Source organism: Pseudonaja textilis, chromosome 1 (genome assembly GCF_049901715.1).
Source record: "Pseudonaja textilis isolate UNSWEBS1 chromosome 1, rPseTex1.2, whole genome shotgun sequence".
NCBI classification, from domain to species: domain Eukaryota; kingdom Metazoa; phylum Chordata; class Lepidosauria; order Squamata; family Elapidae; genus Pseudonaja; species Pseudonaja textilis.
In genome coordinates, this window is record NC_141990.1 from 148,526,289 (window position 1) to 148,543,924 (window position 17,636).

Consider the following 17,636-nt stretch of genomic DNA (forward strand, 5'->3'; position numbering starts at 1 on the left):
CTCAGCTCCTCTTAGCCACCTCCAATCCTGGTCCCCAGAATGACCTAAAATCCAACCAGGACCTCATGACTTGAGCAGGTCAGGTCCCAAGTTCGCCCAGACTCCTTGGTGTTATGTCTCCCCTTTAATTGCAGGTGAGCAAAATGAAATATAACAGTTCCAGAAATATCACAAACCAAAAAGCAAACCCCCACAAGAGGACTGCTGAAGTATTTTCAGTCCTCAGCAATAAATCCAAACTCTGTCCGGCAATCCTGACGTGGCTATAAATCTCAATGCCTCGAAGAGTTCTCTTTGTGTGTTCACTCCCATAAATCACTTTGCTTCTGGCAAAGTACACCAGCCAAGCTGTTTCCTTTTATCCTCTAAGGGGTGTGTTAATCTCCTTAATTAGTCACTGGCTCGACGCCTCCTTCCCAACTGAGATTGATGTCTCAATCTCTGTCTATTTCTTACATCAAGCCAGGATCTTTCCAAGTTCTCTTCTTCACTGGAAAACTCTCGCATGTGTTCCTGGTTAGCTATTCCCGGCTGTTGCTCAGCCAGAGGAGAAGAATCAGAGGAGGTCGAAGGTCCTGACATCTCTATTAAATCAGGTTTGTCTCTCCTAGTTAAATCCATTTCCTCATCCTGGCTACCATCCAAGTCACTCAGCAGTGCCAGCTCATATTTCACTGCCATATCCTCTTCGCTTGAGCTCACATCTGCCAACGGAACAGATTCCAACTCCGGAGTCACAACACCTTGGGATCTTTCTTCATCTATCCCATCCATGGCCCAAAGCGGCTCTTGATCAAGACCCGAGGCCACTTTTACTCCAACAGCAGCAGGTCTTCGGCCCCCAGATCCTCCATCGAGTGGCAGATCTTCTGACATCAATGAAGTAGTCTCCTTAGCCATCAGACAGGGTCTGGCAGAAGGGCTTCAACACATCTTCAGGCCTTCAGACAGACCTCAGCCTTCCTTCCCAGCTTTTCCTCTAGCGCAGATTCCCCAAAGGGGACTACCTCACCATGTAGTACAAAGGGCCCATCTTTCCTATGTGGAAGGAGTGGACCTCACTCAGGGTGAGTATGAGGAATCATCAGAGCGCAGCCCCTCCCCTGATTCTGATCTGGAAGAGGGAGAAATCTGGGACCCCAACCTCAGGGGGAAGAGGAAGATTTGAGGCCTGATCAGCCTCCTTCAGCTTCTGTATTCAAATCTGCTTTATTCAAGCCTCTCCTACACAAGGCACTGGTAACAGCCCAGTTGTCAGCAGAGGAAATTGCTCCTGAGCCTCAAGTGGTACAATCGGGGCATGGGGATTCCCTCTTCTCCAAGCCCATTGTTCATTCGGAGGTCCTTCCTTCCCACATCATCTTTCTTGACTTAGTCAATGAACAATTTGCCTTCCCCACTGCAGGACCCCACCCATCATCCCAAGATATGCGGTTCTACAATGTGGTTCCTTCCTTAGGTACAGCTCTGGCAGTTTCCCCAGTAGACGCCCCAGTTGTGGCCTCCTTCTCCTCAAGCTCTCCAAATGAGCCTGAGGATGTACTAAGGGCAGAGGACAAACGCTCTGAACAAACACTGAAGTGTAACCATCAAGCCTCGGCTTGGGCCATCCTGGCCTTGACTGCTGCATCATTTTTTACAAGGTCTTCCATCCACTGGCTATGCCAACTTCAAGGCCGCATACCTCCATCAGACTGTAGGTCGCATCAAGACCTCAATAAGATCATAGCAGCAGCAGAATTCTTGGTAGACGCCACCCTCAATGCCGCCAAGTTCTCTTCCAGGGCCATGGCTGCTATGGCTATGAAATTGGCAAGTGGAGCCTCGACAAAAGTGGAAACTAGCTTCTGCCCCATGTACCAGTAAGAAGCTGTTTGGAGATGCCCTTGACCCATTTGTTGTTGAAACAAAAGACAAAAGGAAAGTCCTTTCATCAACAGGAAAGAGGGCAGACTTCTGTCCTACCCCATACCGGCCTCCCTCATTCAGGCCTGAAAACGCTTCTCGCTTCTCCAGACCTCAGAGAGCGTATTCTCAGCGTCAAGATCAACGCCATGAGGCTACTGGCAGACAAGCTGTGGGTAAACGGCCCTTTCTTGGGGGAGGGGGTCACTCCTTCCATCGCTCTAAATAATCTCTCGTTCTCCCCTCCCATCAGAGGTCGTTTGGCCTCCTTTGCTTCCAGATGGGAAAAGTCAAAGACAGAACCCTGGGTACTAATACAGTAAGGTCGGGGTTACAATTAGAATTTCTATCACCACCCCTAGAAAAATTTCTACTCTGCCCTGTTTCCCGGGACAGTTCACAAAGGGCACTTATGGAATCAGCCATTAGTCATCTGGTCGATATAAGGGCCATTCAACCAGTCCCTGAATTACAATGTGGATGTGGGCTTTATTCTGGGCTTTTCGTGGTCCCTAAGGCCTCGGGGGGGGGAGGTGGCGAGCCATTCTCATCCTAAAATTTCTGAATGAGTTTATCCCATATAGGCGCTTCAAAATGCAGACTCTGCATTCTATTCTGGAGAGTGTTCGGGAGGGCGATCTCAGGGAGGCTTATCTCCACATTCCCATCTGGCCTCATCATCACCAGTTTCTCCATTTCTGTTACCAGAATTCCCACTTCCAGTATTGGGTCCTTTCTTTTGGGCTCTCATCTCCCCCAAGAGTCTTCACAAAGTTACTGGCAGCATTGGTGGCTTCACTCCAGTCTGTTCCAGTGAGGATCCAATGCTACTTTGATGACATCTTGATCCTGTCGTCCTCCACCCGCTCTGCCCATCAAGATCTTCAAACCATTTTCCATTGCCTCCAGTACCACGCTTTTTCCATCAACTCCAAGAAAAGCCATCTCTTCCCAACAACTAGATTGTTCCATCTGGGCGCTATCATCGACACTACTCTGTGCCAAGTTTTTCTGTCTCCAGCCTGAGGGCAGAGCCTTATCGAGATCATTTGACAGGTCCAACGTCAACACACTGTCTCCCTGTCACTATTGTCCAAACTTTGGGGCAAAATGATCTCATGCATAGGCATTGTTCCGTGGGCACGGCTACACTCATGGGCTCTACAATGGTTCCTGCTCCCCTTTCAACGAGCAGGAACCAGCCACACATCTGCCAAGGTCCTGCTCTCTCCAGAGGTCTGCCGTTCCTTCAAGTGGTGGCTTTCCTCAGCCCTTTCGAAGGGTCTCCCATTCAAGGAACCGGACAGACTGATCATCGCCACTGATGCAAGTCTCCTGGGTTGGGGAGCCCACATGGAGGGTCTCATGGCTCAAGGGATCTGGCCCTGGTTAGACAGGACTGGGCCCATAAACTGGCTAGAACTCAGAGCCATTTATCTGGCCCTGAAACATTTCAGGGACAGGATAGTGGGGTCCCATGTACTAGAGTTGACAGACAACATGGCTGCAAAGGTGCATGTCAACCAGCAGGGGGGCACAAGGTCCAGGGCCCTCATGAAGGAAGCTGAAAGGTTGGGGAGGTGGGCAGAGAGACATCTGCTGTCTATCACAGCAAACCACATTTCGGAAGTCAACAACTCCCAGGCCAATTGGCTGAGCAGGAGCACAGTCAACTACGCAGAACAGTCCCTTCCCCAGTCCGTTGTCAGGGATCTCTCCCTCAGGTTCGGGACCCCTGAGGTAGACCTCTTCACCTCTCCCCAAAACGCTCAGGTAAACGGATTTTTCACCAGGTTTCCTTGTCAGGGAGCGGAGGGGACCAATGTACTTCGGAGCAGATGGCCTACTGGTCTCCTCTACACCTTTCCCCCTCTTCCCATCATTCCGGCGGTCACTCGGAAGATGTTGGAGGAACAGGCAGAGCTGATTCTCCTAGGCCCCCCCCCCATTGGCCCAGGAGACCCTGGTTTTCAGATCTGGTGAACCTATCTGTAGGCATTCCCTGGAGGATTCCAGACCACATGATCTCACTACATCAGGGGGCACTGCTCCACTCGGATCCCCAGTGGTTCAAATTGACCGTGTGGCGTTTGAGCGGCAACTGTTAAGAGAAGCCAATCTCCCAGACCAGGTCATTCTTACTATCCAGGCGTCTCATAAATCTTCTACAACACGTATGTACAATGCCACCTGGAGGGTTTTTTGTCATTGATGTCACAGGGAAGGTCTCTCTCCTACAGTCGTGGGGGTCCCACAAGTCCTCCGTTTCCTACAGGATGGCCTTGACAAAGGTCTGGCTCCTAACACGTTATGCCGTCAAGTAGCGGCTCTTGCTTCAGTCATCTCCTGGGATTCCTTTGTTTCCTTGTCCCATCATCCTTCAGTTCAGAGATTCTTAAAAGGGGCTTCCAATCTCTGCCCTCTGTGGTTCACAGTTTCCCATCCTGGGACCTTCACAAGATCCTCCAGGCGCTAACAGAACCTCCCTTCGAATCCCTCAGAAAGGTGTCCCTTCAATTCTTGACCTTCAAGGTGGTTTTCTTAATAGCCATCACTTCAGTTAGAAGGGTGTCAGAGTTAGCTGCTCTATCTATACAGCAGGACCTCTGCACTTTTCACGACAATAGAGTTGTTCTTCGTTTAGACCTTACCTTTGTACCCAAAATAAATTCTGTATTCCACAGATCCCAAGACATAGTGGTTCCTGATTTTTGTTCCCGTCCACACCACGCCTTAGAGCGCAAGTGGCACATGTTAGATGTTAGAAGGGCTCTTAGAATTTATATCAAATGCACTTCAACGTTTAGGAAGACAGAGGCTATGTTTGTATCCTTTCCCCCTTCCCACTGGGGGAACAAGGCCTCTCCTGCCACCTTAAGCAGATGGATCAGGGCTTGCATCGCACAGGCCTACAAAGCCAAAGCTCTGCCAATACCACACGGCTTGACAGCACACTCCACTAGAAGTGCTTCAACTTCGGCTGCCTGGGCCACCCAGGCACCCCTAGAGGAGATTTGCAGAGCGGCTACATGGACATTCCCGTCTCTGTTCATCAGACACTACCCTGGATTCCTACCCCTTCACAAGCGCAGCTTTTGGCAGACGGGTTCTTCAGTGAGTGGTGCCTCCTTCGGAGTGAGAGACCAGACGAGGACCCTCTTGAGGACATGAAGGCTTTGGTATGTCCCATCCTGGGCTCTCGCAGCAGCATGGAGGAGAATGGGCGTTGGTAAATTTACCTGAGAACACCCTTTCTATCTATGCTGCTAGAGAGCCCAGGCCCTCCCTTGTTGCGTCCGGATTGTGGTATGTTTTGGTTCACGATTCTGTTTTGGCTTTCAGACACTCACTAAAGTCTGTCAAGTATCTTCACCAAAGCTGGGGGGTTTCTCCCACAGGCTGCTACTTTTATACTAGACAGACCCAGCTTGATGATGTCATCAAGAGGAGTCATACCCATCCTGGGCTCTCTAGCAGCATAGATAGAAAGGGCGTTCTCAGGTAAATTTACCAATGCCCATTCTCAGTACTTCATGGTGGCAAATCAGGAGGTTCTTTTAGTGTTATGCTGTTGTTGTTTTACTACTCCTCTGCAAGAACAACCCATCATTCTTAATGCCTTGATAAATTCCAAATGTAGGGATATAGCCAAAAAAGGAAATATGAGTTTTAATAAGGATCATGCTAAAGTTATTTGATACATTTCAGACAAAAATATGGCTATACGGTAGTAGAAGAAATCTGAAATATTAATGAATGTTCTAATTCCTAAATTATTACTAATTAATACAGATTTCATCCATTTTCTTCAATTTCTTTTATGAGCATAGGATTTTGATTTTTAAGCTTCAGTTAATTCTTCTCAGATCTGTAACAAATACAGATAGTCCTCAACTTACAACAGTTCATTTAATGACTGTTCAAAGTTGCAGGGGCACTGAAAACTTATGATAGTTTTCACACTTATAACTGTTGCAGCATCCTCATGGTCATGTGATCAAAATACAGATGGATAAAAAAAAAATCTTATGATTGACATGGTTGGATAGCAACTTTAATTTAATTGTGGGGGGGGAGTCTGGCTTCTCTACTATTAACTCCTTTTCAGGTACCAAATTAAATCACTCCTTCATATTTACCAGTTTTACCAAAAGAATCTCTAAAATAGAAAATATTACAGTAATATGTCAACATCTATCATTAGTTAAGCTATATGCCAGCTGAATAACCTTGGCTTCCAGGAGAAGAATGGGGGAATTGAAGGTGTCTCCACGAAAACGAAGCTGAAGACTGCCATGAAGAATGTAGAGCTGACGAGTAGACAAGTTCTTCAAAATCTCTCTGGAGAAAGAGAGGTTGGGAGTTAACCTACCTGTGCCTCAGACAGCCACTCTTAGAACAAGACTAGAAGAGAGCTATATCTTACCAGTTTGAATGCTGGGAGGTGACATCTATAGCCATCTTGTTTGCAACCCCGCAATCTGTGCCTACATTCGCTAATCTCACTTGCTAATAATCTTTTTTTTTTTTTGGAAATTGCTCATTAACTGCTTCTATGTTTTTGGAGACTTTCAGACTGACAAATTTGAAAACATGGAATGAGTTTGCCTTCTATCCTGAACAAAAGGCAATTTTAATTATAAGAGTTTAAAGAATCTGAAATAAGTAGGTAAAAGGTAAAGAAGATTTTGATCTTAACAAGTTATAAATGGACTAAGGATCCTGATAAATTTGGAATATTTAAACTTTTAGAATAGGATTTTGGAATTAATTATGAAGAACTAACAGCTTCTCATGAGAAATAGATCTGTTTTGGTTTTTGGAAGACACAATAGAGATAAATAATTTCATGATTTAAAAACTGGACACTAGAGGGGACTAAAGATTTTTGGAACCGTAAAAATACAAGCCTATAAAATGCTGAATGAGTATTTTGAAGAATGAAATTAAAAATTAGAACCACAATATGAACAATGTCAATAATAATGTCTGCTTCTATGCATAGAATACATCCCAAATATGTTATTGAAGAAATGCCAGATCTAGAACAAATTGGATCTGACAAGACAAAAATTGGATTTATAAATGACAGTGAATATCTTGCAGAAGGATGTTTCACTGGATCCACAAAGAAATTGGCTAAGCCTTGAAGAACACTGTGATGAGACAAATAAGAAATTAAAAGAAGTCAAATCCTAGGACAATATCTGAATCAACTACAGATTGTTATCAGTAAAAGGAAGGAATATTTCATTATTTTAATCAAGGTTGAAACAAGAGATTGCTTCTGGCAATCTTTAGGGATTTTTTACTGACATACATTAGGACTGAAAAGATGTCTTATGTATTTGTCTATAAACAACGGATGGGATGAAGAATCAATTGTTTGCAATGTTAGAAGGGGTGAAGAGTTATTAAATTTCTGCATACCTGTGATGAAAGTCAGAAATTTTTTTAATATATATTTCTTTTATTTCTTTTTCCTTTTTTTCCCTTTGTCTTTGTATATCTTATTCCTTCTATTCTTTTTAAATTCACTTTGCATTCTATTTTATTCATAATCAAAATTTTAAATAAAATTATACACACACGTATGTGTGTGTGTGTTAGTTATAAATATTAATTTGTGTTGATTTTATTCTTCTGATTTTATTATAATGTTTTAAGGCATGATTTCTTTTAATTCATTTTTGAGAGGGAGGGAAAGAAGAATCTGTAGTGTATTTTCCTTAGGTTCCTTGGGTTTTTATTTACTATTTTTAATAGCTGGTGATATTTACAGTGAGGTTAAATAAGGCAAACTATTCTTGTTTGTTTGCTTGCTTAATTTAGTGTAATATATTAGTTGGATGTTTATTGTAATTCTTTGCTATGTATTTCCACAGGGTTGTCTAATTTTAAGTGATGAGTTGAACCATACTTCACTTGTTCTTGGTGCAAGGCTGTCAGGTGCTACTATTAGAGTCTTTAAGCACAACAGTGAGTATTAATGTGGCAACTTTAGCTAACTGATGAAAAAAAGTGAAATTCATGTCTCTCTCTTTGGAAATAATGTGTTCATACTTTTAATATGAAAGAAACCCCTTTTTGATTTTCATGGAAAGAGGCCTCAAGTTACCACAGTGAAATTTGATTCTGGTTTGTAAGATTCTGGTTTTACATTTGTATAAGACTAACTAATCTTGTCTGTATTACAGTTTTTTAAAACTCTCGTGTTGATAGAGAAAGGTACAAAAGAGTAACCTTAAAGATGTCTCTAAAATTTGACACAAGGATCCTTTTCTGTCATGTTTTCATGGGAGCCTCCAAATGCAAATTAATTTCATGTTTATTGCTTAGTTTTTCTTCCTCTTTAAAAAAAAATTAAAACACCACCAACAGTTAAGAAGGATAAAGTTAATATAGAAAAAGGCTATCTGAAGCTAAACCAACTTTTTGTAGCATTAGGTTATGATTTAACTTTGGAATCAAATCAGGCCACTATGTTCAAGATCTGAGCAAATGCTAGAGATATGATTCAGATACCGATACTGCTGTTACTTTTAACCATTTTCCCCACCCGGCTGTTATCTAATCAGAAGTCTGCACAGTGTCTGCTAAGCCTAACTATACATTTGGTAAATGTTGAACTAAAACCAAAAACTCCTTCCTAGTTCAACAGAAACCACTTCACTGGATGGAAAATTGATTAAACTATTACCTTTGTAAAATCTTAGTGCAGTTTTTGTGTATTTTCAACCTTAAGATGCTTGGTTAATTTCTAGTCAAAAAAAGTTTATATCACAATCCCTTTTCATTTAAATGCTTAAACATGTTGGCATTTATCATAATTAGAACTATTGTAAATCTGAAGATTCAATTGAGCAATGTTTTCACCAATATATACTGGATGTGGAAAACATATTTGTATTATTCTGCAATATTATTTCTGTGACTTCTATGACAGCAGTATTGTATTAGTGAACTGCAATAAACTGATCTAGGGATACTATTTAAATTAAGCAATAAATAGTTCTGATGATAATTCATCTTAACCTTTCAGAATGAGAAATATTGAAGCAATAGACAGGATCCTTTTCTAAGCTGTTTCAACCAAAAGCAATACAAGTCACAGCAAAACCAATCTTACATGAGTATTCAAATGTTGTAGTCCAAGGGTAGGAAACTGGTGGCCTGTGGGCCATATGCATCATGCACAGGCCATGCCCACCCCAGCTCCATGAAAGGAAAAAACGACACGTAACGTGACGGCAACGTGATATGGCAAGTTTGACACACATGTTGTAGTCTTATGACTATTTAAAATAGAATTAATCTTCCTCTTTGCCTTGATTTCACCATTGAGGATGATGATTGGAAACCCATTATTGACTTTTTATGTGGGGAAAATGAAAACATAATATATGGATTTGATAATTAGAATAAAAATGATAATTACAGGAAAATATAAACAATGCTGTAACCATAAAATAGCCAGTTTGGTCTAGTTGTTAAGTCCTAGGCTAGAAAGCAAGAGACCAGGAATTCAAGTCCTACTTTAATCATGAAAGCCAGCTGGGTGACATGGACACTTTCTCTCAGCCCAACTCACCTCACAGGGTTGTTGTTGTGGGGAAAACAGGAGAAGGACGGAGTAGTAGCTATGTTAGCCAACTTCAGTTATTGAAGAAGTGACTTCCAATTGCCTTTTACACTTGTTATAGAGATGTAATTTAATTGCTTATTTTATTTTATTTATCTATATCCTGCCTTTATTATTTTTACAAGTAAGGCATGATACAAACAAACAAATAAATAAATAATATCTATACTTTTAGCAACTATAAAAGAAATCTGGAAGTCACTTATTTATAATCTTTTTTTAAAAAAAAATTAAACAAATTTTATTCAGTTTTTCACATTAAAAACAAAAATCTCTTTTTAGTGGACAACATATTTCCGGGTCATCACCTTTACATACAAATATGATAGCAATTATACATTCATATATGCATACTTAATTCTATTATTACCTTTTCCATTCCAAATTTTCAGTAAGGAGAGAACCAAACAAATTAATTCTAGCCTCTTTCATTAATCTCAATCAAAACATCTTTTTGTTTCAGTTCAATTATTTCAAATATAATCCTTTAATATTTATTTTAAAAATAAAGATAAACAATATGTGTTTGCCTAATAATAATAATAATGATGATAATAATAATAAAAAAGGTTACCAATGTCTCTCCTTGCTTTTAATAGTCTGTATTAACTTATTAATTTAGTTGGTTCTTTGGTTTGTCATATTCCCTTTCCATTACACATTCTTTTTATAAATTCTAGATTAGTACAAATTTTAACACTAAAGAAAAAAAAACAAGTATAGGTTTCTCCCCTTTTACTGCTTTGAGTGTGACACCTCAATGATTAAAATATACCTTTATTCCCTCATCTTGATTCCCAATAAACCATTATCTTTAAGAAGTTACAATAATAATCATTACATCTTTTCATTTGGATTCCGCAGCATATTTTCCCCCCTTAATTTTTAATAAGAGTTATCTATTTTCTAAATATTTTTATTTGCAGAAATATTCTTATTACCCCTTGTCACCCTGCAGAATCCCCTTTTTAATTCATCAACCATTATCTCTGAAAAACCAATTTCTTTTCAACATTTTACTATTTCCGTATTTCTTTATTTCATGCACCTGTTTCTTACTGCTATCTCCTCCCCCTCTTTTCCCCATATCTTTTCTCATTTCAGTTTATATCCCTCTCTTTCTTAATATCTTCCTTTTCCCTTTTCTGCTGGGTCTTTCTGCCTTTCCCGACTTCACAGGTATTCCCCCCTTTTGATTGCCTTCTTAAATCTCAACTTTCTTTCCCCACTTCTTTGTAGTGTTCTTTGTGTTAACTGTCTATTTAAAATGTCTTCTCCTTGAATCAACTCCTCCTCCTCTGAAGCTCTTTCTTCTTCTTTTTCAATCACCATTTCCATTTTTTCTAACACAGAGCAAAGTGATTCGCCTCTTTCCTGTGGTAATTCTCTCATATTTTTAAGTTCCATTTTTAATTCCCGAAGAGATATCATTACACACTCTTATATTTTATGATCGTTAAAGTCCATACACAAAAAAAACACTTTTATTTTCCTTCTTTCTTCTTTCACTTTTCTAAAGTTCTCAATTATTCCAGCCCAGGGTCTATGCTAAAAACATCAATCAATCCCACAGTCTTTCCTTGCTTTTTCCTTTATTCTGGTTCTGCTTTCACTTTCTAAGATTCTTACTTTGTTTCAATATTTCTTTAATGTTATATCCACACAAGTTCATTCAGAAACAAGATGTTTTCCTTTTTGTCTGAGCTCAAGTTTTTGTCAAAAGGTGGCACTCTCCATTATACAAAGTCTTCACCTTTTCCCCCTATTTTTTTATTTAGGGTTTTTCAAACCTCATTATTCCAGCACAGTCCAGTCTCCAATTTGTAAACTTTATTATTATTATTTTTTGACAATCTTAAGTCCAGCTTTATTTTATGCCTGTTTATTGCCAAAATATTTTTGTCCAATTTAGTTAAATCTTTAGTTCCGGCTTCTTCCTTTCCCGTTCGAAGCCCCACTTAGCTGTCAAAAATGTTTTCTTTTTTTTCTTTTTCCTGTCCCTTTGTAATTTCGCCGCTCACTTTTCTTTTCTTAAAAATTCCATGTTACCTTAATCCCGGGGTACTTTTGTTTAGTTGTATTGCCCAGTTGTCCCGGTTCAGATGTTATCCACCTCTTTCTTCCCTCCTGCACAAATATTAACCCAGCTGAGTCATCCTCTTCAGGATGGCCATTTTAAACCATCACTGCAGTCGTCTTCATGGGGGAAAAGACCAAGACCGGGGGAGATGCAGCTCCCCTCAACCTGGCTTGCGGCTTCCCCTTACTCTGCCGCCCCTCCAAGGCAGCTTCAGCCCCTAATCGTGATGATTGGGGCTCTCCAACGAAAGAGCACGGACCCTAGCCACAGAGAGTCGCGATCTACGGTCCATCAGCGAGGAGGCTCCACTTTCTGCAATCTTTTTTTTTTTTTGGATTTCCGATAGTTTTGGCTTTGGTCTTTCCTTCTTTCTTTTTTCCTTCTTATTCATCCTAGGTATTAGTTCTTGTCAGTTTTTTTTTAAATCTAATACACTTTATTTTTTAAAAAAGAGAGGAACTCAATGGTTTTGCAGTGTTAAGGATGACAAGAAAACTCCTCCACATGGAGAATTCCCTTTAAGCAGAATGGTAATTATTGATAATAGAAATTTTGAAAATTTGGTCTTGGTTGCTTTGCCCTGAAAATTTGATCTTGGGTGCTTTGCCCTGACATTAAGAGACATCTCTTCAGTGTGGAGGATGAAAATATGAGTGCTTAAAGAAAATTTTTCAGCTGATTTAACTTCTTCCCAACCTATTTAAATATATTTCCTGGTACACCATCAGATAATTAAAACAGGTTTTAACAAGTAAAAGTATAAAGTTCTCATTTCTTACAACTGTGTTGATGGAAAACAATTTTGTAATCAGAATCCAACTGAAGTATGTACATAGACAACTATGTATATATATATATATATTTATGCATAAACCACAACTATGCCCATCAGGTTCTGTTAAAAAGGAATAGGTAGAAGTTAAGTGCCCAAATATTTTAAATCCCAGTGTTTTCAGTACAAACTGAACCAAAAGCTCACATTTGTCCTATACTGCTGAGATGAGGTGACAACCTACTTGCCCAGTTAGGGTCAGAAGGAAAGCTGGGAGTTTAGTCTGATAGGAATTGATCTTTGCATACAAATAGGAGAGAACATGGTCTCTTAGGCAGTGGTGGTATTCAGCCGGTTCGCACCAGATTGGGCGAACCAGTAGCAAGGATTTGGCGTGGGTTGCCAAACCGGTAGTAAGTTCTGGCTCGCCACACCCACGACCCAGTCACCCGGTCACCACTGGCTTGCTTGTCCCGCCCACCCGATATTCACTCACCCCGCCCACCTGACGTTTGCCTGAGGTATTTCTTTTTTCTCCCTCCCAACAATCAGCTGTACATAGATCAGCTGTGCCGGGATTCCCCTTGCTGAGATCCAAGAAGGCAGAAAATGGCTCAGCCCCCCCTCCTTTTTTGCCTTCCTGAGCTTCAGAGGAGCCTTAGGGGAGCAAAAACGCCCCCCCAGAAGCTCCTCTGAGGCCAGGAAGGTCCCAAAACGAAGCTGGGGGGGTGTTATGTGCCCCCTCCAGACTCCATTTTTTTTCTTCCTGAGCCCCAGGGGAGCCTTCTGGGAGCAAAAATGCCCCTCCCCAGAGACTCCTCTGAGGACCAGAAAGCCCAAAAAATAGTTGAGGGGTGGCTGCAAAAAAAAAAGAAAGAAAAGAAAAGCCACGCCCACCCAGTCACATGGCCACACCCACCCAGCCATGCCCACAGAACCGTTTCTTTTTTTTAAGTTTGCACATGCTCCTACACATTGCAAAAATACTTTCAAAGACTGTTCATGGCCTTAGTATCAGGCAGGCTTTTTCTGCTGGTGGAGATGATGAATGTATAAGATAGGAATGATACTTTTGATGTCATCAAACATCAAAATTATATTGATGACATAGATTCTGAAATGCTTTTGACCTTTTCCTTTATCAGAATAATGGTGTGTAGATTCAGTGAATGGAACTATGATAATTTTTAAAAGCAAACGGAATGGAAATTAAAATTTGTTATTGCATTATTTGGTTTCTTTGTCCCTTCACGCTGCAACAGCATTATATTTTGAAATATTTCAATTTGTAATCAATAACTTGATATTATACACTAATTAGAAGGATCTTATATCAGAAAACTTATGTGACTGTGCCGGGTCAAGATACAAATAACTCTAAAGCATATCAAATTCACATTTCTGTCAAATTTAATAAACTGTTTTTTCCTAAAAGAGTGTGAAAAAACATTTCTTTTTCACTACCAATAGATTCAGTCCATATAGTAAAAGTTACAATAGTAATATTCTATGCAGAAACTTGGTTTGTTTTTCTAAGCATCTCACACTTGGTTTAAATTTGTTATAAAATAGATTTGCGGTTTGTAGAAATGTAATATAGATATGTATATATATTTGATACAATATTTCACATTATCTATATTTTTAAAATTAGATATGCAGAGCTTAGAAAAGCTTTTGAAGGATGCAGTAATACAGGGACAGCCTCGAAGCCGAAGAGCATGGAAAAAAATTCTTATCCTAGTAGAGGGCATTTATAGGTATGTAAAATAAAATATATAATTTTGACTGAGTATGCAAATTCTAGAAAATCCATAGAAAATACTCCAATATTTTGAATATGTTAAGCAGAGTAACCAAAAAGCCATAAATTATGCCCTACAAACTGGATTTTACTTAAGTTATTTCTTTTACTGCTTGTATGATTCCATTTTAGAATTTTTTTATTTGCTTCGGGGATACTGGCATGATAATGGATCAGTTCATACAGTTTCATGCATTAGATGTATTCAGTTCTCATTAACTTTCTTGTTCTTCTAGCATGGAAGGTTCTATTGTACGCTTGCCAGAAGTTGTTTCCTTAAAGAGAAAATACAAAGCCTATGTCTACTTGGACGAAGCCCACAGCATAGGTGCTGTTGGCCCTACAGGAAGAGGAGTTGTGGAATATTTTGGAATGGATCCTAATGATGTTGATGTTTTGATGGGAACATTCACAAAAAGTTTTGGAGCAGCTGGAGGGTATATAGCTGGCAAAAAGGTAACAGCAGCAAGCATTGGCATTCAATAAAATCCAAACTATTAGGGATGTAACGATAAGTGTCTCCTAAAAAAACAAGTATCACAAATTGTGGGTTGAGACAGGAAAGAAGGTAATCTAAACATTCCTAAATCCTAGTGATTTTCAAACTTTTCAAGAAGTTCTCCCTCTCAGCTGGGATGGGTTTACAGCTCTCAGCTTCATTTTAAAACTCTCCGAGCATCTTGAGATTGCAGTGCCAAAAACTGATGGCAAAATGGCTAGTTTTGAGTAGCTCAGTTTTGCCAATTTAAGGAAATTGCAGGTAGTTTTCATTTAACTGCATGAGTTGGGACTGGAATTTCTAACATTGCCAGAAATGTAAGATGTCACATGACTACATCACTCAGGGATGGAAATTCTGGCACTTCTGGTTGTTGTTGTTAAGCAAATCATCAAGAGTTGTTAAGTGAAGAAATCACGTGGTCACCACTTGCAATCTCCTGCCATCTTCACCATTGATTATATTTGTAGGAAACTGGCAAAGGTCGCAAATTCAACCACATGATCATGACATGTTACAACGCAATTGCAAGATGGGTTCCAACCACTCTAATCATGATGTTATGACAGTGAGGGCAGCCAACATAAGTCTGAGGACTGGGTCATAAATACTACTTCAGCAGTCACTGAAGGTCACTGAAGGAGTGGTTATTAAGCAAGCACTATCAGTAAAAATCAAAGTGAATGTAATTCTCTGTGAAGCTTCACGCACCCATTATCATCTTTAAATGAGAAAAATAGTCATTTTCCTCTAGATAATTGTCTGAAATGATCTTGCCGTTCTCGTCAAAATATTCTTATGCAGTTCTCAAAAGATTTTGGGGGTAGGTATGGACTATGGAGGATAGTCTAAAGCAAAAAAAAATTGCTGATTTGTAGTCTTTAATATCTTACTGCTCTGTCTCTAAAGATCTTTATTTGGGCCAACATGCATAGATACTATCCCAAATGATATGTTGTGGAGCATGATCAGTACTCCAATTTCAGAATGCCTTCTTTCCCTATGTTGGGAATGGGGATCTCTGTCTCTCCACATACTACTGAACTAAAATTTTCTCACCATTTGTGACACCATTTGATTACACCTGCTAAGAGTTCAACCACCTCCAAAGGCTGACAAATAATTTAGGAGTGCTTAAATGGCATAGAATGTAAAGATTGTTAGTAATTCCTAAGGTTAGTAAGAATAAACTTTTCTTCTAACGTGTTTCTCATAAAATAAGGCCAGGTCTTATATTTTTTTGAGCCCCGAAAAAATGGCTAGGCCGTCTTTTCGGGGGTGACTTAATTCCCCCCCTTGCATCCTCATCTAGAGCGCCCCGCGGGCAGCCTCGCCACCAGCCGCTCCTAACAGGTGACCATGGCCAAGTGCAGAGAGCCCCCTACTCCCACCGAACAACTTTGCTGCAGACCCAAGACCTTTGGCACCCGCCGCTGTTGCTTTCCCTTCTGCCCATTCCGCCGCCACGTTTGGAGCTGCCGCTTCCATGTTTGGAGTACCGCTGCCATTTGGAGTGCCACCGCCTTTTGGAGCACCGCTTTCATGTTTGGAGCTGCCACTTCCACGTTTGGAGCTGCCGCTGTGTTTGGAGTGGCAGTGGCGCTCCAAATGGCGGTGGTGCTCCAAACAGCAGCAGTGCTCCAAACGCAGAAGCGGCAGCTCCAAACACGGCGGTAGCTCCAAATGCAGACATGGCAACTCCAAACAGCGGCAGTGCTCCAAACAGCAGTAGGGTTCCAAATGCGATGGCAGCTCCAAATGCGGAAGCGGCAACTCCAAACAGCAGCAGTGTTCCAAACAGCGGCAGCACTCCAAACGTGGAAGCAGCAGCTCCAAACGCAGTGGCAGCTCCAAATGCAGAAGCGGCAGCTCCAAACGGCAGTGGTGCTCCAAACAGCAGTGGTGCTCCAAACGTGGAAGTGGCAGCTCCAAACGCAGTGGCGGCATGGGCAGAAGGGAAATCAACAGTGGCGGGCACTAAAGGTCTTGGGTCTGCCGCAAAAGTGCTTGGCAGGAGTAGGGAGCTCTCCGCGCTCTGCCATGACCGCCCATTAGGAGCAGCTGGTGGCGAGGAATTGCTGCCCACGGGGCGCTCCTAACGGCAAGTCCCACTGCCCTTCCACCCATTTTGCATGTTTTAAAATAGGCCTAAATTTGGGGGGAGGGGCTTAATTTCATTTTATGCTTAGAAAACATGCTGGGTCTTCCTATTGGGGGAGGTCGTATTGTTGGAGAAACACGGTATGTAGTTAGCTATGTCAGTATTTCATTCCACTGGTCTACCTGCAGATTGCTCACAGTTTAAAGTTGTCAGATACTGTTGTAAGTTGAAAATACACCGATTATTTGCATATTGTTCTTGAGCACTTTCAAAATGCTTTGATTGATTTAATCATGAAAATGCAAGCATATACATTGCCCTAAAAACTTACTGGGAAAATGTCTCTGTTTAATTAGTCATACCAACTGCCTCTTTTAGTTTACCTGCTGAACTTGCCAAACTAGTAAGTACAGCTAAACATAAATGAAAATTTTATTTTACATAAATAGTAAGGTTAGCATTCTGAACTTTCAATTCCTATATTGTTTTGAAGTGAATATGAGAGCTGGATAGGGATAGCATACTATGTTTAAAGTTTAAACATTAAACTTTATGCAGTATATTTAATTTATGCACTAATTTGATGAATTTAAATTTATATCAGATAAATCCCAAGGAGGCCAGTGAATAATATTTCTTAAGGGGGAAGCCCACATCCCTTGACATGGTTCACAATGAAGTACAAAATAGACAGTCAGGCAGTTTAAAAAGACGATAAAGATAATGATGTTCATATTAGTATCAGAAGCAACATGAAAATTGTTGCTTTGGCAAAGTAGCACTATTTCATTCTTCTGGGTATGTGATACATGTATTCTTGATCTAATAAAATC

General features: G+C 40.6%; 1 protein-coding gene across 1 annotated transcript in view; it reads left to right on the top strand.

The window, feature by feature from the left end:
* The window catches only part of SPTLC3 (serine palmitoyltransferase long chain base subunit 3), a 104,085-nt gene that overhangs the window by 59,268 nt on the left and 27,181 nt on the right, over window positions 1–17,636 (top strand). The window contains exons 6-8 of the mRNA XM_026710400.2: window positions 7,791–7,884; window positions 14,054–14,159; window positions 14,440–14,659. Coding sequence (XP_026566185.1) covers window positions 7,791–7,884; window positions 14,054–14,159; window positions 14,440–14,659 — 420 coding nt within the window. The remainder of the gene's footprint in view (window positions 1–7,790; window positions 7,885–14,053; window positions 14,160–14,439; window positions 14,660–17,636) is intronic.